At 45.0% G+C, this 21,980-nt stretch overlaps 1 protein-coding gene across 2 annotated transcripts in view; it reads left to right on the forward strand.

The window, feature by feature from the left end:
• ARHGAP31 (Rho GTPase activating protein 31) overlaps positions 1-19,283 on the forward strand; it is a 125,422-nt gene extending 106,139 nt beyond the window's left edge. The window contains exons 9-12 of one of the 2 annotated variants that reach the window (XM_054481232.2): positions 816-878; positions 3,472-4,047; positions 11,058-11,338; positions 15,413-19,283. In XM_054481232.2, the coding sequence (XP_054337207.1) occupies positions 816-878; positions 3,472-4,047; positions 11,058-11,338; positions 15,413-17,830 (3,338 nt within the window). In that variant the 3' untranslated portion in view covers positions 17,831-19,283. The remainder of the gene's footprint in view (positions 1-815; positions 879-3,471; positions 4,048-11,057; positions 11,339-15,412) is intronic. The other variant, XM_054481233.2, reaches the window with a different exon arrangement.
• Positions 19,284-21,980: the final 2,697 nt, after the last annotated feature.

The following is a 21,980-nucleotide window of genomic DNA, read 5'->3' on the forward strand; positions in this document are numbered from 1 at the left end:
TTACCTTAAGGGCTACTAGTCCTGGGCCTCCTGCTTCCAAGTGCCCTCTTTCCCCTCCTGACAAGCTCGACCTAGAAGGAACTACCTTTCAGCCAATTCTGTTCCCTGAAAAGAGATGGTGTTTGTGAATGCATCTATGTAATGCTATGCCTGGAATAAGTTTTTACTCATTTAAACCACACTCTTCCAAAAAGCTGCTAAGGTGGCTTACAAAGATGCATGGTGCATACCCAGTCACAGAGTAAGTGTGCAAAAAAGGTTTTACTGGGATCTGTTCAGGGTGAAGCTAATGGTTGAGATCACTGGGGAGCACCCAGCCTGCAGGCCTCAAGGAACAGAGCTGCATGTGGCAGAAACCTAACTCCAATTCCCTTGGGCCCTCTCACCTGCTGTACCAAATTTGCAGTAGCTGACATGTGGTCTCAGCTCTCTGCTCTCTGGCCTGCTGAATACGAAGAATGCCCTGGAGCCTCATGGATTCTACCCCTGGATTCATCCTTGAATACTTTTTGTAAAGTAAAATTGGGCTCAGGACTCCTCATTTGCTATGAGCTATTTGACAAAATTGCAATTTACCTTTATTGTAAAATGTTAATAAAACTTTGATCTATAACTGCCCTGAGTTTATTAGGTCTGTCCCATTAAGAAAGTAGGAACATCTAGGGTGGGGTAGAGGAATGTTTCCAAGGGGATCAATTATACTTGAAAAACTTTCCTAAATAATTTTGTCTTGTGTACTTAAACAGCCTGACCTATTTTTCTGAATGCTTTCTGTTAATATGCATTCATCAGGGATATTTTTCTTTTGTCTTTAGTGGAAAAGGCTACTATCCGACCAGCTAAAAGCATGGACTCACTGTGTTCAGTGCCTGTGGAAGGTAAGATTTTACAAGTAGTTTCTGAGTTGGAGATTACAACTAGGAGGCTGGAGCTCACTTGCCTTTATAAGCTGTCATGCCTGCTTCTCTATAGTCACAATCACACACAACCACCTAGTCCCAAATCCCTCCCTGACCCTACCCTAACTCAAGGGGTTCACATAGCCCCATAACCTCCCCTACCTTACTCCAGGGCTAGGCCTAAAGAGCCATCCTCTGCCCATCCTTCCTCTAGCCACAGCTGAAGTCCATGGCTGCTTTTCATTCAAACCTGAACCAGGTAAAAGGTCAACACCTGAAACCTAAGGCAGAAGAGGCTTCCCCTTTGGACAGAAAGAAAGAGCCAAGCATTGGTTTATGCCGTATGGTTTTATGCCTAGAGGCCTATGTATCTTGAATTTGGCTGTTTCCATATGCATTCGCTTCCTAGTTTTTGTGTCAAGTCATGATTTTCAGTTGGTAGGTTCATTCATGTATCTATTCATTCATTCATTATGTATCATTAAACATTAATTAGGCACCAGCTATGTATTAGCCATGTGCAAACCACAATATCCTTTGTTGGAGTAGACGTGGATACAGTTGCACACGAGGTAATACCGACCACCAAAATAACATGTAACATTTGTTCTCACAGCTGTATCCTTCAGGGCTGACTTGCCTGTATCTCTCTCTTCTATTTCTGTTAAGTAACCAACAAGCACCACTACAAATTACAAGGCAAAGGACTTGTCTGGCAACAGACTGTTAAAACTCTCCTATACTTATCCCATGACTTTCTGGCCCCTTTAATACAAGACATTTTTCTCTTTCAAAAATGGGTCAGACCAAAACAATACAGAAAATCTTTAGAACAACATTTTAAAAATAATTCTAAACCTGGGCCGGGTGTGGTGGCTCATGCCTGTAATCCCAGCACTTTGGGAGGCTGAGGCAGGCGGGTCACTTGAGGCCAGGAGTTTGAGACCAGCCTGGCCAATATGGTGAAATCCTCTCTCTACTAAAAAAAAAAAAAAAAAAAATACAAGAAATTAGCCAGGTGTGGTGGTGCATGCCTATAATCCCAGCTACTCAGGAAGCCGAGGCACGAGAATCACTTGAACCCAGGAGGCAGAGGCTGAGGCACGAGAATCGTTTGAACCCAGGAGGCAGAGATTGCAGTGAGCTGAGATTGCGCCACTGCACTCCAGCCTGTCTCAAAAAATAATAATAATAATAAATAATAATAATTCTAAACCTGTATAATACCCAGTGAGATCTTCTTAAGTTAACTTGATACTTTCAGCATTTTCTTAACTTTTATATTCATCTATTTGCTTTGGTTTGGAAACTTCTTGGCAGTTCTTGCCCAGTTTTGCAGGAGTTAGTATTTCAACGTATAGGTCATTATATACATGGCATGTGAGTATTGGACAGGTCATCTAACTGCTAAGTCTCGATGTCCTCATGTGTTAAAGATCATTACACTTCCTTACAGGGTGGTCATAAGAATTTTAAGCATACAGTTATGTAAGATGCCCAGTTTAGTGCTTAGTACCAAGTTAGAAATTATTTTCTGGATTCCTGGCAACTCGCATATCATCTCCAAGCTTATTTACTTCCCATGTAGGCTTTTCTCTTCCTTGCCTTCATTTCTAAGTCAAGAACTTGGTCTGGGCATAGTGGCTCATGCCTGTCATCCCAGCACTTTGGGAGGCCGAGGCAGGCAGATCACCTGAGGTCAGGAGTTCAAGACCAGCCTGGCCAACATGGTGAAATCTCCTCTCTACTAAAAATACAAAAATTACCTGGGCATGGTGGCAGGTGCCTGTAATCCCAGCTACTCAGGAGGTTGAGGCAGGAGAATCACTTCAACCCAGGAGGTGGAGGTTGCACTGAGCCGAGATCATGACACTGCACTCCAGCCTGGGCGACAGAGCTGTACTCCATCTCAAAAAAAAAAAAAAAAAAAAAAAAAAAATCACTCCTCACAACTGTGCTTTCTAACATTTAGTTAATTTACATTTCTAGTTTCTCATCCTCTGAATCAACAGGAAGAAGCCTGAGAAAAGGTGGGGAAGGTCTAGTTGTTAATAGCATTTGTTTCCTTGCTGGGAAATCAAACCCCCCTGTCTGGATCCATCTGCCAGAGAAAACCTAAAACAAAAAGTTTTAAAGTTCTAAAATAAGACAAGATTCTGTTTATTTTTCCTTTTTGTCTTCTTCATTTTGAGCAAACATCATCCTACCGCCTCCCATCTGTCTCTTTATTTTTTCATGGTCTACATTTAATGCCTGGTAGATGATGGCTCTGTTTAGCAACTTTAGCAGTAATCTTTTTTTGAAAACTGCTCTACCTGCAAAATTTAAAAGTGATCTGTATGGCACAACAGCAAATGAACCTACCAAAGCATCATGCTGAAATTCTGTGCATATGAGGAAATGCTTTCTCTTTTCTCATCCAGATGTTACCTGTCTTTATGTGGGCAGTTATGCCCCTGTTAGAATGCTGTGCCTCTCTAGTATTCAAATGTCGTGTGCCTGCCCTTACTGGAAGGCCTGCCATTATATGTGTTCCCAGGCTGCTGACCATACACTTGTTCCTTTTTACTAGGAAAAGAAACCAAGGGAAATTTCAATCGAACAGTTACCACCGGTGGATTTTTCATTCCAGCAACAAAGATGCACTCCACCGGCACCGGCAGCTCATGTGACCTCACCAAGCAGGAGGGCGAATGGGGCCAGGAGGGAATGCCTCCGGGGGCTGAGGGTGGCTTTGATGTGAGCAGTGATCGCAGCCATCTCCAGGGCTCTCAGGCCCGGCCCCCACCGGAACAGCTGAAGGTTTTCCGGCCTATTGAGGATCCGGAGGGCGAGCAAACAGCCCCAAAGATGCTGGGTATGTTCTACACTTCGAACGACAGCCCTAGCAAATCCGTCTTCACCAGCAGCCTCTTCCAGATGGAGCCCTCGCCGCGTCACCAGCGCAAGGCGCTGAACATCTCCGAGCCCTTTGCGGTGTCTGTGCCGCTCCGCGTGTCCGCGGTCATCAGCACCAACAGCACGCCGTGCAGAACACCCCCGAAGGAGCTGCAGTCTCTTTCTAGCCTGGAAGAGTTTTCTTTTCATGGATCAGAGAGCGGAGGCTGGCCAGAAGAAGAGAAACCGCTGGGAGCTGAGACTTCTGCAGGTAAGTAGAGGAGAGAGGGTATCTTTCCATTGCAAGAGAGAAAAACCAGACTTAAATTTGCTTGAGTTTGCAAGGCAATATAGTGCGGTGGTTAAGCCTGTGGGCTCTAGAGCCCGATTGGGTACAAATCCACGCTCTGCCATTTTACTGCGTGATCTTCAGCAGGTTAATGTAACCACTCTGTGCCTCGGTTTCTTAATCTGTAAAATGGGAATAATTATGTTAACAATACCTTTTTCATAAGTTTGTTGTAAATATTAAATTATTTAATACATATGAAGCTCTCAGAACAGTGTCTACATAAATAAGTATATAATAAATGTTACCTATTATTATTTTATTTGCTCACAGAGTGAGAAGGCAGGAGAAAAACTCACAGAATGGAATGCAGAGCTGCAGAGCTGGAATTGGGGATTCAGTTCTTCTAGTCTCCTCTTTCCATCCACCCATCCTTATTTCTACTTTATATTTGCAGACAACATGGCTAGCAACCCTAGCAACGAGAAAGAGCATCCCTCTCCCAATTTTCTGATATCAAATGCAGGAAGGATTCTGATTGGATCTGCCTGAGTCCCATGCCCAGCCTTGGACCAATCACTGTTTCCCAGCTAATTGGGTTCTGAGATTGGCCAGACTTGAGTCTCTGGGTGTGTCTGGAGTGAAGAGAGTTTCTTTAATTAACAAGCAAACATGGGCCACATAAAATGGAAGGAGGGAGAACCCCAAAGGAAAGGATGGCTGACAATCAAACCAACAAATGTTTATTGTGATTTAGGAATGTTTCTTTTCCGTTAATATTAGTCATTTTCAGCACCTATTAGGTTGTCAGGCACTCTCCTAAGTGTCCTGCAAATATTATCTCATTTCTCCCCTCTATCCTATGATATAGATAGTCACTATTATCCCCATTTCCTTAAAGAGGAATGGGTTATTTGCTCAATCACTCATAGCAAGGAAGTGGAAAAACCAGGATTTTAATCCAGACTTTAAAAAAATCCATGCTTGTAACACTATACCACGCTCCCTCTTGTGTTCACTGTGGGCTGTGGAGTTAAAAGATTGTTAAGACATGATCCCTTCCCCACAGTGAGCTCAAAAACTAAGAAGGGAAATTGAAACTCTGCGCTGAAGTTCAGCACAGGGTCAGCCTATGGAAGCAGCATAAGAGCCTCCTCAGGATTTTTGGAATTAGGGAGGGGTTAGGTACCCAAAGCATCATGAAAGAGGTGTTCTTAACAGATGGCAAGGGCATGAAGGAGAGACGGTCGTCTCAGGAGGATTCCAGGAAGATTTAGAAGAGGTGACATTTGGACTGAGCCTTCATAAATGGGTAGGGTTTCTCCACGCAGAAAAGAAGAGAAAGGGCATTCCGGGCAGCTACATGTTGTGGGAAGTATGTAGGTTTTGGAACCCAACTGGGCTGATTCGGATGCTAGCTTTACTGCTTTTTGTCAGTTTGGCAGTGGGAAATTTTGGAGCCTGTTTCTCATCTGCAAAGCTGGGGAGACTTCTATCCTAAAGGCTGTAGTGAGGTCTGAATGGGAAAATGTCCATAAAATACCTGTCCATAGTTTGGCTCACAGAAGATGTGAGTAAATATTAGTCCTTTCCTCCCATTTCCTTTCAGGATGGGTACACAAATGAGCAAATCTCAGGGGATCAAGTGATGCCTTGTCTGGAAAACGATGTCGTGGGCTGGTGTGGGTGCAGCAGGATGAGGGATAGGGGAGGGAGTGAAGGCTTTGAGGAAAACAGTGTTTCCAAAGGCTTTTGTGAGATTTGTTATCCTCTCTGGAAGACTAGGTCTCTGGGTCCCATGGGGTCTTTTAGAGACAGTCTGTTATCCGTTTTTCCCCCTCTCTCCTCTCTATAAATAAGAATACACATTTTGTATTGAGTTGGTCTGGGAAAGATACCAATGGAGACTCCAGCCTGCCTTCCTACCTGTGGCCAATGGGCAGTCAGGGCAGAAAGAGGGGCCTTGTGGAAGGCAGCCATCCAGATCTGAGACTAAGGGTGGAAGGGGGCTGCTGAAAGGCTCAGGGGCAACAGGTCCCCTCACCCTGCTCTCTGACGGGGTGAAGTTAACTTCAGTGTCTTATCTTCTTCCGTGATTATTCCATGTGGAGAACTTCACTTTCATTAATTAAATATTTTTCTTTCTGTTGTGCAGTAGCAGGGGGCAAAAGAAAAAGAACTAAAGGCAATTTTCCAGGTTACCCAATTAAACTTTTAGTTGCTCTGGTCAAACCAACTCTCCCACTTTTGGCCAATCTAAGTGAAATTCCAGTGTGACCCAAAGCGTAGAGATACCGAGTAAGTAGTGCATTTTAACTAAAGTTAAATGATTGTAAATACTGATTACTCTGAATGAAAAAATTGAAGGATTAATCAATGTAATCATCATGGTTGATTATCTGACTTTTACCTGATTCAAGAGCATGTCCTGCTATTCATCCTCAGCTGGTGGGGAGAAAGGACAACAAACCGAATCCTTCTGAAAGTGAAGGATGAGCTTATGGGCTGGTTTAAAAATTACAGCTGACACTCTCTGCATCCCCTTCTAGAAAGGCTTGTTAAGGAAGATCAGAATAAACATATAGCTTTACAGAAACTTGACAAATGAAAATCCAGAATTTCCCTAAGAGATATTAGGGGTTGCCTCATTCTTTTACTAAAGAACTTACAATAGAATTCTCTTAGTTCTATTTTAGTGCATCTGAAATATGATTCTATAACACCTACAAAAATTTGTTTTGCCCTATTTTTTTTAATCAGGAGCAAGCTTACCTTATAAACTCATTAGTTGATTCTATTAGTTAAGGTACAGGCTAAGCTGCTATAATATAGAAAATCAAAAATACAGCGGCTCAAACAAGATAGAAGTTTATTTCTATCTTACACAGAAGTCCAGAATAAGGCGACTGTGATCCAGGAGATCTGGTGTTCCAGGCTCCTTCAGCCATACCCAGGGGTGTTGTCCTTGTCTGCGTGGTTAGAGTAGGCTCAACACCCCCACAGTCACATTCCCACCCATGGGAAAGGGCTAGAGGAAGAAGCCAAGCAGCTTCCACTTAAGGATGTCACCTAGAAGCTGCACACATCGTTTCCACTGCCTCCCATCTGCCAAACGTATTTCACATAGCCACCCTACCCTCAAGAGGCTGAGAAATGTCACTAGATGGAAAGCCATGTGCCTAGCTAAGACTTGGAGGGTGGGGGACGTTCTAGCTCCAAATAAAGAAGAGGATAGATATTGGGCAACGATTATCAATCTCTGCCTCTATGGTCACCCGCTTTGTGTATAATGTGTCACATGCTGGGAACGTGACAATGCCCTTCCCTTTTGAGCTATAGGATTTCTTGTAGTTTAGAAGTAGCCACCAAATCTGTCAGCCAACAAAAATTTGTTGAAGATTTTCAGGTAATTTTTAGGAATAGATACTGCCTCTGTTCTGGGGAACTTACCCAAGGATAGAAGCCATGTACCTGAAAAGGGATCATGGTAACCTGAGGACTGTGCAGCACGTAGATAATAACACTGAGTGCTAAGGGACATGGTATGGGAAAGCTACAAAGAGATGTTGTTAGGTTTATGTCTTGAGGAATGGATTCAATTGGAATCACAGGGAGGACAAAAGCAGGGGAGAACAAGGCCTGTTAGGGGAGTGGGAGAAGAGAGGACATGTGGCTGGGCCACAGTGAGATGGGCTTTGCATGCCATAATGGAGGCAATAGGGAGCCATTGAGGGTTTTCAGCAGGGGAGTGAGTGATAGGTACAAACTCATGGTTAGCACGGGCCCTTCCTCCACACCTCACACAGGAATCCATATTAATGGTCATGGTCAATGGAAAGAAGCTCTACAAAAAGGGACACTGGCAAGTTCCTCCAACTACTAGATTTTAGGAGAATGTTAAAAAATATATATTTAAAAATTATGGATGCATTTACCCTTTCACCCAAAAGTTTCACTCCTAAGAATTTATCCTAAATAAATGGTTGCATAAATACAAAACGATGCTTGCATGTCATGGCATTATTTGTAATAGCAAAGGACTGGAAACAACCCAAATGCCCCCCTTTAGAGGTCTGGTTGAGTAACTAGGGAGCATCCACACAGTGAAGTTCTATAGAGTCCATAGCTTTGTGAGCCTTGTGCCACATTCCCCCAAACTCCAGCGCATCTGTCGGGGACAGTTTCTGTGCACATGAAAGGCACCTATCTCCGATGTCTGCCTTGCGTTTCTGGTTTTCTGCCTCAGAGCATTTTATGAAGGGATTGGCTCACTCAGCCTTTGCGTGGGACAGCCCTGAAGCATGGAGAATTAACTGGGGTAGCTCTCAAGTAATACAAGCCAGGAATTGGTAGATAAATGACCCACCTTCTCATCATTTGGAGGGATTGTTGTGGGACACATTCTACATAGTGCTTCTTAGGGTTACCAGGGATTGAGTCCCAGTTGCTGAAAATGGGAACCAACTCAACTAAATACTCTTTATTGACTTTTCCTCCGTCCCTCTCACTTTCTCATTTCTGCTTCCTGGGACCACCTTCTAAATAAGCCACCTGCTACTAGGACCCTGTTTCAGGATCTGCTTTGAAGGAAACCCAAACGAGGCCACATCATAAAGAATGATCATGCCGGGCGCGATGGCTCACATCTGTAATCCCAGCACTTTGGGAGGCTGGGGTAGGCAGATCACCTGAGGTCAGGGGTTTGAGACCAGCCTGGCCAACATGATGAAACCCTGTCTCTACTAAAAAATACAAAAATTAGACAGGTGCAGTGGCAGGCACCTGTAGTCCCAGCTACTAGGGAAGTTGAGGCAGGAGAATCGCTTGAACCCAGGAGGCGGAGATTGCAGCGAGCCGAGATCGCACCACTGCACTTCAGCCTGGGCAACAGAGCGAGACTCTGTCTCAAAAAAAAAAATAAATAAATAAATAAAATAAATAAATAAAAAAAGAAGAAAAAAATGACTCATCTCCCTCTCTACTAACATGGCATGGGCTTGGTTCAAGATATGTTAAGTGAGAAAATGTAAAGCAAACAACAATCTGTATCACATAGTGTATTTTGTGTACTAAGGATGGGAAACAAAAATATATACAAGTATCTGTTTAAATATGCAAAAATAAACTCTGGCAGAATAAACCAATAAACTAATAAAAGTAGTTATCTATAAGAGACAGTGGGAGTGTGGAACAAACCAGAAGCAACAGGGATGAACACATGGTGGGTGACCAAGAAGAGGTTGGTCTGGGAAGCCTTGAAATAGGTGTTGTTAGGTTTGCCTTGAAGAATGGGTTAGATTGCAACCACAGGGAGGACCAAAGCAGAAGAGTGCAAGGCGTGGCAGGGGGACTGGTAGAACAACAGACATGTGGCTGGGCCAGCAAGAAGGGGCCTTTTTATATACAGTGGGCCCTCGACAGTCAAAGGTTCCACATTCATGGATTGAACCAATCACAGATCAAAAATCTCCAGAATAAAAAATTGCATCTGTACTAAACATGTACAGATTTTATTCTTGCCATTATTTCTTAAACAATACAGTATAACAGCTATTTGCATGGCATTTACAGTGTATTACATATTATAAGCAACCTAGAGATGATTTAAAACAAAAAGATGTGCATAGGTTATATGCAAATACTATGTATGCCATTTTATATCAGGGACTTGAGCACACATGGATTTTGGTATTGGGGGGAGGTCCTGGAACCAGTCGCCCCATGGATACCAAGGAATGACCTGTAGTTTCAACTTTCGAACTCGGTAAATATTTTACATATTCAGAGATAAAATTGAATTTCAGGAAATAAGCCTGCAAAGTGATGGGCAAAAGGAAATACTACTATTGTGAATTCTGAAGCATTTTAGTTCAGACATCAGGATGCTGTCACTAGATCTGAGTTGCTGGGCTGGCCTTGGGGTGAGACACCTCAGAGTTAAGACACCAGTGTAAACAATGGCAATGAGTGGTTTGGTCTTAACCAATCTTAACCAACAAACTTTTCTGAGCTTGTGCTGTGTGCCAGACACTGCTATATGCTTTGTCTCCATTGTCTACTTTATCTTCACATCAGCCCTGAAAAGCAAGTCTTATGATGCCTTTGTACCAAGATTACAAGATTCATTGAGAAATTAGCATTTGAACCCAGGTTTCTTTAATAGCACTGTAAATGATAATTTTTCTTGAGGGCCTGCTATGTGCTGAGCACAGTCCTGGGTACTCACTCAGTCTTTAATCCAGAGTGTGGAAACAGCTTTATGCAAAGAAATGGGGCTTTCCTTCATGCAAAGCAATAGAGGCCAAACTTGAGATCTGCCTGCTTCTTCGTAGATGTTTAAGAACAGAGCTTAGTCACTTTGGATAGCTCCAAATTGACAGGAGATAAACCCTGGGAAGAGTCACACAGGAAGCTGTTAATCATAATTATAAGAAGCAAGATGTGAATAATAGATTTTTGTAACCTTGGGCACCTAGATAGACTTCTCGAAGTCTGACTAGTTATTTGAGAAGTCAGAGACTGGGCTAGAGCATGGTGTCTCAACTTCAGCACTACTGACATTTTAGACTGGATAAGTCTTTGTTGTGGGACAGGTTCTGTGCACTGGAGGATATTTAGCAGCATCCCTGGCTTCTATCCACTAGATGCCAGTAGCATTCACCCCTCCCCAATGTTGTGGCAACCAAAAAATGTCTCCAGACATTGCCAAATGTCCACTGGAAGAAGAAAACGGTAGGAGCAAGATGGTCCCTGGTTGAGAACCACTGGACTAGGTGATCTTTGAGGTCCCTTCCTTCTCTGACAATCTGTGACTCTGGGAACTCAGGCCAGGACATTGCTAGGAGAAAAGAGTAAATGCAAGGGGTGGTGAGCTGAGGGAATTCCCTCCATCCTTCTGAAATAGGGCCAGGAGACAGGACAGTGACTGTGTTGGGAACAGTCTCTCTTGAAATGAAGTCTCCTTTAACTGATAACTCTCATTTTCACTGCAGCTTCTGTACCTAAGAAGGCAGGTCTTGAGGATGCCAAGCCAGTACCTGAAGCACCTGGGACAGTGGAATGCAGCAAAGGCCTGTCCCAGGAGCCAGGCGCCCACCTGGAGGAGAAGAAAACCCCAGAAAGCTCCTTGAGCTCTCAACATTCAAATGAATTAGAGAGGAGGCCAAATCCAGAGAAGGTGGTGGAGGAGGGACGAGAGGCTGGTGAGATGGAGTCCAGCACCCTGCAGGAGAGCCCCAGGGCCAGAGCCGAAGCTGTGCTTCTCCATGAGATGGTAAGGTGCACTCTCCTCCTGCTCCAGCCAGGTGGAGTTATTTTTTCCCAAGGGCTCTTGGTACAATTTAAAGTAAATTGAAAAAAAAAAATTTTTTTTTGAAAAATCAGTTTCTGCCAAAGGGACTTTAAGAGACAAACTTCTAATGAAGGTCTGAGATTTGTTTTGCAATGGACTTTTCAGAAGTCCTGCAGTGATGGGGAGGAAACATCCTGTTCAGATTCCCTAATACAGACTCAACTCTAAATATTCCTGACCTGAGGTCACCATAAGCCAGTAACATGTCCTTGGAATGTAATGACATTCAATCCCAGAAGCAGCACAAGACCTGCTTGTCATACCCCAGTCCCAAATATCATGATCATTCACAGAGTCCAGCCTTCTTCTTCCGGACATCCTGGATGGGCAGTTGTCTACACTTATTTCCAAAACAATAAATATTTCCAGGATCCATTCTTTCCTTCCGTGGGGTTTGGAGAAGTTAAAATACAATGCTGGAGCTGACTAAACCTTGTCTACTTTTTGGAGGTGGAATTTGCCAAGAAGGTTTTTATGGGATGTCCTTCCATAGAAAGTGTGAGGAGGTTTTCCAAGGATACCCAAGGAGGAGTCCTGCATTTGAGAGGCAGCTCTGTGACCAGAGGAGGGCACCAGAAAGGAGGATGCCTTTGAACTTGCTTCTAGAGTCTTGATTTTCAGAATGTGCACAAAAGAACCATGTGCTGGGAGTTAGGGCAGAGTGGAGTGCCATGGAGGCCTCAGGATGGCTGAGCTAGGGTCTCTATAAGATATATTTGCATTTGTTGAAGGGGAAAGATGAAGAGATTCATATGGGGATTGATTGAATTATTACAGGGAGGACCCAGTGGGAATGAATGGCATTGCTTTGAGAAGCAGGCAAAGTTAGTGCTGGAAATAGAACCGAGTGGATTCAAGGGAACAAGTAAAGACATCAGTTCATTCATTCATTCAAAACATGTATTTAACATGAACTTTGTGCCAGACACTGGCATCACTGTAGTGAACAAGGCTTTAACCATCCCTGCCTTCTTGGAGCTAACAGCCTAGTTGGGGAAAGATTGAACAAGTAATTCCCGGGGTGCTATGGAAGCATAGAGTGCATGGGAGCACATAGCATGAGGACCCAACCTAGTCAGAGGGAGGAGGCATGCCACAAGGGTCAGGGAAAGCTTCTCTGTAGAGTGCATATTTAGGCAGATAACTTAGATGGAAGAAAGGGGCAGTGGGTGGACTAGGAAAGGAGAGACCTCCAGGCAGAAAGAATAAGATGTGCCATGAATCCAAGGTAGAAAAGAGCATTCCCATTCAAGGAATGGGAGCAAGGCTGGGATAGCCGGGCTGGAGAAAGTGAGACTCAGGGGGATGCAGGAGCCAGGACTTCTTGGAAGGGATTTGGGGTTTAACCTAAGGGCAATGGGAAAGCATATGAGGTGTTCAGAATTTTGTCTTTAATGGGTCATTCTATTCTGTGTGGAGAACGGCTTGAAGAAAGGAGGCACGAATGCATCAGGAGGGGAGTATGTGGTAAGCCAGGAGAGAAAAGCTGGAGATGTAGACTAGTGTGGGGCCATGGGGATAGAAATGAAGGGCTACAATCACTATTTAGAAGGTAGAATGGACAGGACTTGTTGAAGGATTAGATAAGGGCTGAGAAAGAAGGAAACGTCAAAGGCACCTCATAGGTTTCTGGCTTGAGCAAAAAGATGCACTGTGGGTCCGCCTACTGAGAGGGCAGAGCGAAGTGGAAGGGAGTTTAGATGTTCACTTGTTCATCTAAATTTATGGTTTCTTAGTATTGATTTCTTAGTAAGAGCTCAGTTAATGTAGGTGCTGAGGAGAGTAAAGAGATGAGGCTGTCCCTGCTCTGAAGGAGGGCACAGTCTAGTAGGCAAAATAGAAATGTTCACAAATAAATGCAGTGTGGTAGAAGCAGATTAATTTTGACAAAGTAACCCCACAGAGATATGTGAAAGAAATAATTCGAAAGAAAACATTGAATCCATTACAGTTCAGCAGACCCTTTATTGAGCCCCCATTCACAGTATACCAGGCACCTTTTGGCCTTGATTAATCAAAGATGAATAAACACAATCCTGACCTCAAGAAGCTCACAGTCCATTGGGAATAATCAGACAAGCATTAAAGTAACTGTAATATGAAACAACAAGTGATTAGAGCTAGGTGAGAAGGGACGAGAGGTCAGCAGCAAAAATTACTTTCACAAAGGCCTGTGCCATCCCAGGATGGAGATTCGTCCCCCAGCTGCCTCGCCCTGGGACAGAATTAGGCCTTGAGGCAAGCAATGAAAGAAACTGGGCCAGGCGTGGTGGCTCACACCTTTCTGAGCACTTTCTGAGGTTGAGGCGAGCGGATCACCTGAGGTCAGGAGTTTGTGACCAGCCTGGCCAACATGGTGAAACCCCAACTCTACTAAAAATACAACATTAGCTGGGTGTGGTGGCACATGCCTGTAATCCCAGCTACTTGGGAGGCTGAGGCAGGAGGATCGCTTGAACCCGAGAGGAGGAGGTTGCAATGAGCCGAAATCATGCCACTGCACTCCAGCCTGGGTGACAAAAGTGAAACTCTGTCTCAAAAAAAAAAAAAAAAAAGAAAAGAAAGAAAGAAAGAAACTGAAATTGGTTGTCCTGGCCCTGAGCAGGCTTCCTTCCATCCCTTTCCTGTCTATAGCTTTGGGCTTTAGGTAGGGAAAGGGAGGAGTCTAGAAGGACAAAGGGAAGCTGGACTTGAGGGGAGACAGGGACAACAAACAAGGTGGAGGAGTAGGCAGCTCCACAAACCACAACAAAGAAATCCCCATCATGTTAACAGTGGTTATCTGTGGGGCGTAAGGATATATGATTTTGATGTCTTTGTATTTGCCTTTATTTTAATATGTATTCATATTTTTTTCCATGTGAAATATGTATTTCCTTGGTAATAAGAAAAAAGAGACTGGGAGTGGTGGCTCACACCTGTAATCCCAGCACTTTTGGAGGCCTAGGTGGGCAAATTACTTGAGCCCAGGAGTTTGAGACCAGCCTAGCAACATGGTGAAACCCCATCTCTACTAAAACTACAAAAATTAGCCGGGTGGCAGAGGCCTGTAATCCCAGCTACTTGGGGGGGCTGAGGCAGGAGAATCACTTGAACCCAGGAGGTGGAGGCTGCAGTGAGCCGAGATCACGCCACTGCACTCCATCCAGGGCAATAGAGTGAGACTCTGTCTCAAAAAAAGTAACATTAAAGGCCAGGCATGGTGGCTCACACCTGTTAATCCCAGCACTTTGGGAGGCCAGGGTGGGTGGATCATGAGGTCAGGAGTTTGAGACAAGGTCTGGCCAACATAGTGAAACCCCATCCCTACTAAAAATACAAAAAATTAGCCGGGTGTGATGGTGTGCACCTGTAATCCCAGCTACTTGGGAGGCTGAGGCAGGAGAATCGTGTGAACCCAGGAGGCAGAGGTTGCAGTGAGCTGAGATCACATCATTGCACTCCAGCCCGGATGATAATGCGAGACTCTGTCTCAAAAAAAAAAAAAAAAAATTTAAAAAAGAACTATATTTACTTATTTGGAAAGCAGGTGTCAGGATAAGACTTAACGTTTTCATTCCACTGGAAGACTCTCACTCTTGTGTGCCTTCTAGTGAACCTGAAGTTAAATGAGACCAGGGTTTTTGTTGTTTTATAAGGCAACAGTGCATAGACGTTTTGGTGTAGACAGAACTGGATTTCAGTCCTGGTGTGCTGCTGTTATGACAGGTAAATTGTTTAATCTATTTGAACCTAGACCTCTCATCTATAAAATGGGAGTAATTATAGTAGTGTTTATCTCCTAGAGTAGTTGGGAAAATTACACATGATACAGCTAAAGTATGTGATGGTGCATGGTGAGCACTCAGATAGCCACAGGTATTATCGGTGCTGCATCCTGTATTTGCTGAACTGGCACAGGCTGGCACTGTCAGTCCCTTCCCTCTCACTGGAAACGCTGATGTCAGCACCCAGAGTACTTGGTTCTAAGACAATCAGTTTATTGATGTTTTTCAGGATGAAGATGATCTGGCCAATGCCCTGATCTGGCCTGAGATTCAACAGGAGCTGAAAATCATTGAATCTGAGGAGGAGCTCTCATCGTTGCCACCTCCTGCTCTGAAGACCAGCCCAATTCAACCTATTCTCGAGTCGAGTCTGAGGCCCTTCATTCCCCCAGAGCCTCCTGGGAGCTTGCCTTGCGGCTCCTTCCCTACTCCAGTCTCCGCCCCTCTGGAGGTGTGGACTAGGGATCCAGCCAATCAGAGCACACAGGGGGCTTCCACAGCAGCCAGCAGAGAGAAGCCGGAGCCTGAGCAGGGCCTGCACCCAGACCTCGCCAGCCTGGCTCCTCTGGAAATAGTTCCTTTTGAGAAGGCATCTCCACAAGCAACAGTGGAAGTAGGAGGCCCAGGGAATCTGTCTCCTCCACTCCCACCTGCTCCTCCCCCTCCAACTCCTCTGGAGGAGTCACCTCCAGTCCTGCTTTCAAAGGGCAGCCCGGAGAGAGAAGACTCATCCAGGAAATTGAGGACAGATCTCTACATAGACCAGCTGAAGTCCCAAGACAGCCCTGAGATCTCTAGCCTCTGTCAGGGAGAGGAGGCAACCCCAAGACACAGTGACAAGCAAAATTCAAAGAATGCTGCTTTCGAGGGGAAAGGCTGTGGTTTTCCAAGCCCAACCAGGGAGGTTGAGATCGTCTCACAAGAAGAGGAGGATGTAACCCATTCAGTACGGGAGCCTTCAGACTGTGACGAAGATGACACTGTGACAGACATTGCCCAGCATGGCCTGGAGATGGTGGAGCCCTGGGAGGAACCCCAGTGGGTGACGAGTCCCCTTCACTCTCCCACCCTGAAAGACGCGCACAAGGCCCAGGTACAAGGCCTTCAGGGTCACCAGTTGGAGAAGAGGCTTTCCCACAGGCCCAGCCTTCGCCAGAGCCATTCTCTAGATAGCAAACCCACAGTTAAAAGCCAGTGGACTCTCGAGGTTCCCTCCTCCAGCAGCTGTGCTAATCTTGAAACAGAGAGGAATTCTGACCCTCTTCAGCCCCAGGCACCCAGGAGAGAGATTACTGGATGGGATGAGAAAGCCCTGAGGTCCTTCAGAGAGTTCTCTGGCCTGAAAGGGGCAGAGGCTCCTCCCAACCAGAAGGGACCAAGTGGTGTGCAACCCAAGCCAGCAGAAACCAGCCCCATCAGCCTAGCAGAGGGAAAGGAGCTGGGGACACACCTGGGGCACAGCAGTCCACAGATTAAGCAAGGTGGTGTTCCTGGGCCAGAGAGCAGCAAGGAGAGTTCACCCAGCGTGCAGGACAGCCCTTCGCCTGGAGAGCACCCTGCAAAGTTACAGCTAAAGAGCACAGAGTGTGGGCCCCCAAAAGGGAAAAACAGGCCTTCTTCCCTCAACTTGGACCCTGCCATTCCCATTGCTGACCTCTTCTGGTTTGAGAACATGGCCTCATTTAATTCACCTGGAATGCAGGTCTCTGAGCCGGGAGATCCAAAGGTCACATGGATGACCTCATCTTACTGTAAAGCAGACCCCTGGAGGGTTTACTCCCAGGACCCCCAGGACCCCCAGGACCTGGACATTGTTGCTCATGCACTGACAGGCCGCCGTAACTCAGCTCCTGTGAGTGTGTCAGCTGTGAGAACCTCCTTCATGGTCAAAATGTGCCAGGCCAGGGCGGTCCCAGTCATCCCTCCCAAGATTCAGTACACCCAGATCCCACAGCCCCTGCCCTCTCAGAGCTCAGGGGAGAATGGGGTTCAGCCTCTGGAGAGGAGCCAAGAGGAACCCAGCTCAACCAGTGGGACCACTCAGAAACCTGCCAAAGATGATTCTCCCTCCTCTCTGGAAAGCCCAAAAGAAGAAAAACCAAAGAAAGATCCTGGAGCCATTAAGTCCTCACCAGTGGATGCCACTGCACCCTGCATGTGTGAGGGACCCACCCTTTCTCCAGAGCCAGGCTCGTCTAACCTGCTCTCCACCCAGGATGCAACAGTGCAATGCAGAAAGCGCATGTCAGAGACAGAGCCATCTGGGGACAACCTTCTTTCTTCAAAACTAGAGCGACCATCTGGGAGTTCTAAGCCTTTCCACAGGTCAAGGCCAGGAAGACCTCAGAGCCTAATCTTATTCAGTCCTCCTTTCCCCATTATGGACCACCTGCCCCCCTCATCCACAGTGACAGATTCCAAGGTCCTGCTGTCCCCTATCAGAAGTCCCACCCAGACAGTTTCGCCTGGCCTTCTTTGTGGAGAGTTGGCGGAAAACACATGGGTCACACCAGAAGGGGTTACACTTAGGAATAAAATGACCATCCCTAAGAATGGCCAGAGGCTAGAGACCTCAACCAGCTGTTTTTACCAGCCCCAGCGGAGATCAGTAATTCTGGATGGAAGAAGTGGGAGGCAAATAGAATGATTTCAGTTCACCTGCTGGTGTCTGAAAAAAACCGTGATTCATCTGGAAGTTATTACAGGGCCAGCTTGCCATATTCCAGGCACAGGTTATCAAGTTTGGGCCTATTGTGGCCTCTGACTTCTCTTTCTTCAGCCTTTTGACCACTTATTAATTAGTCCGTTTGCTAGAAGAGTGGTCAAGGGCAAAACGAGAGATGAAATTTAGTTAAGTCTATGTGAGCAAGTGAGAGAAGGTTAGGTAAGGGGAGAGGATGGAATGCTTGCCTCCAGTGAACTTTGGAGCTTGTATGTGAGTCGGATTGCTCCCCTATTGCTATTATCTATTACTCTTGAGAGCTGGCTGTCCTTTGAAAGAAAGAAATAATGTTCTTTGAAAGAAAGAAAAATCTCTTGCTGTGTCAAACCTCAAAATGTTGCTATTGGGGTTAGAAGGTCTCCTCTTCATGCTTTTTAATGCTCTTTCGAACGTGTTCTTTTAGACCAGTTTTCTAATAAGCTTTGTAAAGTGTACTATCCAAATTAGAAGCGGATTTGGAAATGCAAACTAACGTGCACTTAGATATCCAAGTGGGTGAGCTTAGCCACTCTTACCCATGCTCTTTCCCTGGAATCCCTGGAGACCTGTCCAAGATGATTTCCATATACTAGCATAGAAAATCAGAATCAAGAGCAAACTCTGAGACTGGCACAATCCAAGATTTCCTGGCTCTGGCTTTTAGTAATTTGGGACTCCAACTGCCACTGGACTGGACTGCAATTTATAAATCCAGTAGCTATGCAGGGTGGAGGCTGAGCTGAGGATTACCATAATGAAATGTGCTAAATCTTCATTTAGGTATGCAATCATGAAGTGAAGGCATTTGCTTTCTTTACAGTATCAGAGTCCAAGAACAGGATGTCTTCATAGATAAAAGCCTCATACAAAGGCAGAACTACACTCCAAATTTAATGTGTTTAAATTGGTGGGGCACCAGCAGAAAATACTTCTAGCTCAGCTTTACTCTTCTTCCACACTAGGCTGGGCCCAGCAGTACAGGAGAGGATGAAGGGAGGAGCTCCAGGAGGCGAGGGAAGAGCCCTAGCAGGGTGGCCATCACAACCACTCACTGAGAGTTGCCCTTCTTAAAAATGTGTTTTATTTTAGCCAATGGGTCCCTTCCTTTCTCCTTTCCTCTCTACTGCTCAAGAACAGATTTGAGGCCAGGTGCTGTGCCTCACATCTGTAATCCCAACACTTTGGGAGGCTGAGATGGGTGGATTGCTTGAGCCCAGGAGTTCAAGACCAGCCTGGGCAACACAGCAAGACCCCATCTCTTAAAAAATAACAGACTTGACGAATCCCTCTCCCTTCCATAATTCCCCTCATCCACCGCCCACTCCAGGCACTCACTCAAACTTGTTCTTCAACTCTGTATACAAGCAGAAGCAATAAACCAATCTGATTTTCTTTTCAATTATTTATAACTTTCAATGGTTCTTTCCTTTCCAGCTGGCGAGAGAAAGGAGAACTAATATACCTGCTGGCAGATTTTTGGTGCTGCCCAAAAAAGGACTTCACAGGGCATCTCTTCTCAGGTTCAAGCCTGGCTGACTTCTGTCCAGAAGCTCAGTCATTGCAGAAATTTCTCTAAGGGCTGGTAGTATCTCTGGGTAGGCATCACAACCAAGGCTGGTTCTGGGCTTAGTGGGGGCTGAGATGAAGTTACCTCCTCCAATGAGAAATTGGGAGCTGATGCCCTGCAACAGATACATATCCCTCTCTCTCTCTCTCTATCTCTCTCCTCCCTCTCCCTCCCTCCCTCCCCCACAATAAGCCTTACAAACAGTTTTGAAATCTTGTTCTGTACCTTTTAAGCCAGTGTCTGTGGCGAGGGTGACTGGCAAGTCAGCTGATGAGTTCTGCCTTCCGAGAGCACTGAGTGAGCAAGGCCTTTTATCAGTGTTTTGGCCTTCTCATTGGGTGAGCAAGACATTGAACCAACAGCCAATGAGATATGAACCTGTAAGAAAAGTCCTAGAATATAGTATTTTTCCCCTAGGCCAGCAAAGTGAAGAAATATAGTGGTGACAGATGAGAAAGGCCATGTTAAAGAGATCTGAAAAGTACATTCTTGCCTTATCAGAAAATGTGTCAGACAGGTTTTATGTCAGCCTCAGTGCTCCTGCGGTGTCGACGCTTTGATAAGGACCATGTTCCAGTTAGAATGCGAGGGAGGGAAAGAGCTGCACTTGGCTTCACCATCAGAACTCTGAGCCAAATAATGAAATATGTAAACTATTTTATGATTATTTTAAATGTTTATTTGGTAACATTTATAAGACATATTTTTATTTGGGGATAGACTGAGAAGCCACCATTTACATATTAACAAGTGACTTCAGTTCTAAGGGTTGAGGTGCCTGTGTGGATTTATAAAATGGTTGCAAGATCTTTTAGACTCTGACACTTATAGCATCACCTTCAGGAACACAGTTCTGTGGATGTCATCGTGAGACACACTGACAGCTATGGAGATAGTCCCTACTCTCAGCTTTCCTTGCTAGTCAAGTCCAAAAGGCCTTAGAAGCTGACTCACCTTCTCAGCCAGAGTCCTGCTGCTCAAGTGTGGACCTCCACTTTGACTCTCACCCAGCCTGCCAGCCATCACAAAGGCATTCGTAAACTTCCTGTGGTCTGGGCTAGCCTGGCACTGATGAAATTCCATTCTAAAGAAAGAAAACTCATATTCCACCCCCCAAATTGTTCCCCCAAATGCTCTGGGATTACCTGTTTCACCACTCATTTGAGTATCTGAAAAATGAACTCCCTGAGAATGGCTGGATGGGAATCAGATAGTCTGCTTCCATTCAGGAGAGGGACAGAACAGGAGCTGCTGTTTTTAGGAGGATTTACCTGGTGCCCTAGAAAGGGCTATGCAATCAAATTCTCAGAGGGCTCCTTCAAATCAGCTATCAGTCCTCAAAATGGGGGTGGCTGATGTTAATGATGAATTTGAAATGAAACGCATGCATGTACTGATGTTTTCTTTCAGCATTAGTGGTTGCTTAAGAAAATAGTAACCTTATTTTCTGCTACACTTGGAATATGAAGAAATCTGAACAAGAACCCCATTAAGACACCTAACCTAATCTAAACCCTAAAATTCAAAATATTGTCCAAGTCAAAATTCTAGACTCTGAGGACATTAAAAATGTAAATATCATCATCCTCAGCAAATATTTATCGGGAGCTTAGTAATAGTGCACTGGGTACCTTAGCACTCCCAAATCATTCAAGAGTCTAGTGAAAAAGGGGGAGGGATGGCAGCAAATAAAACACCCCCATAAACAACCAGGAGCAAGGTTGAGAACCATTAAGTTGCCAAACAAAAGCAGAAGGGGAAAAAAGTGTGGCAACCAGCATCTTTTAATAGGATAGTTGATGGTATTCAAGTGACCTACTGACTTCAAATAATCAAATTGAACACAATTGCAAATCCAGTAGAACATCCCAGTGAGACACTCGGGTGTTTGAGAACTTTGCTTGATTTAGAAAACTGGAAAGTGGCAACTAGGTTAGAATAAGTAGTTCGGAGGTTTCATGTGGTCATAATTGGTTTGGTGAAGTGTGAGATCTCTGCAAATGAGCCAGGTAAGATCAGTGTTCCATAGTGCTTGAAAAGGGGATTTTAGAGACTTCTGTCATCACAAAGCAGGTTAACTCCCAGTTAATGATGAAGCCGTAGGCCCAAGACAAACTGTTCAAGATAAATTGTTCTTGTCAGTGTTTGGCATATGATAATCACATTTGGCTAAAATTGGATGGGACAGTCATTTGTCTACACAGGCCTTCCATTCCTGCATGAAGAGATACTGGGGAGCATACAATTATTTTGTCCAGTATTAGAGTGGGAGAAGTTCACAGTAAGTCCAGTCCCACCAGGATTTATTTGGGCCACATTCTACCATGGCCAGTCCAATCTGATGACCACGTGAATCGGTGTTAAGTGTTGCTAAGAGTATGATTTTAGACATGTCCAGCAGGAAGGTCAGCTCAAAATGTGGCATGACAAAGAATATGTGCTCTATTACCAAAACCTTTCCTAGCAAAACAAGGCCAGAAGAGGGAGCAAGCATCTTTCCAAGCATGGAGAGGAGGGGGCAATGGTGGA

Source organism: Pongo pygmaeus, chromosome 2 (genome assembly GCF_028885625.2).
Source record: "Pongo pygmaeus isolate AG05252 chromosome 2, NHGRI_mPonPyg2-v2.0_pri, whole genome shotgun sequence".
In the NCBI taxonomy this organism is placed as follows: Eukaryota; Metazoa; Chordata; class Mammalia; order Primates; family Hominidae; genus Pongo; species Pongo pygmaeus.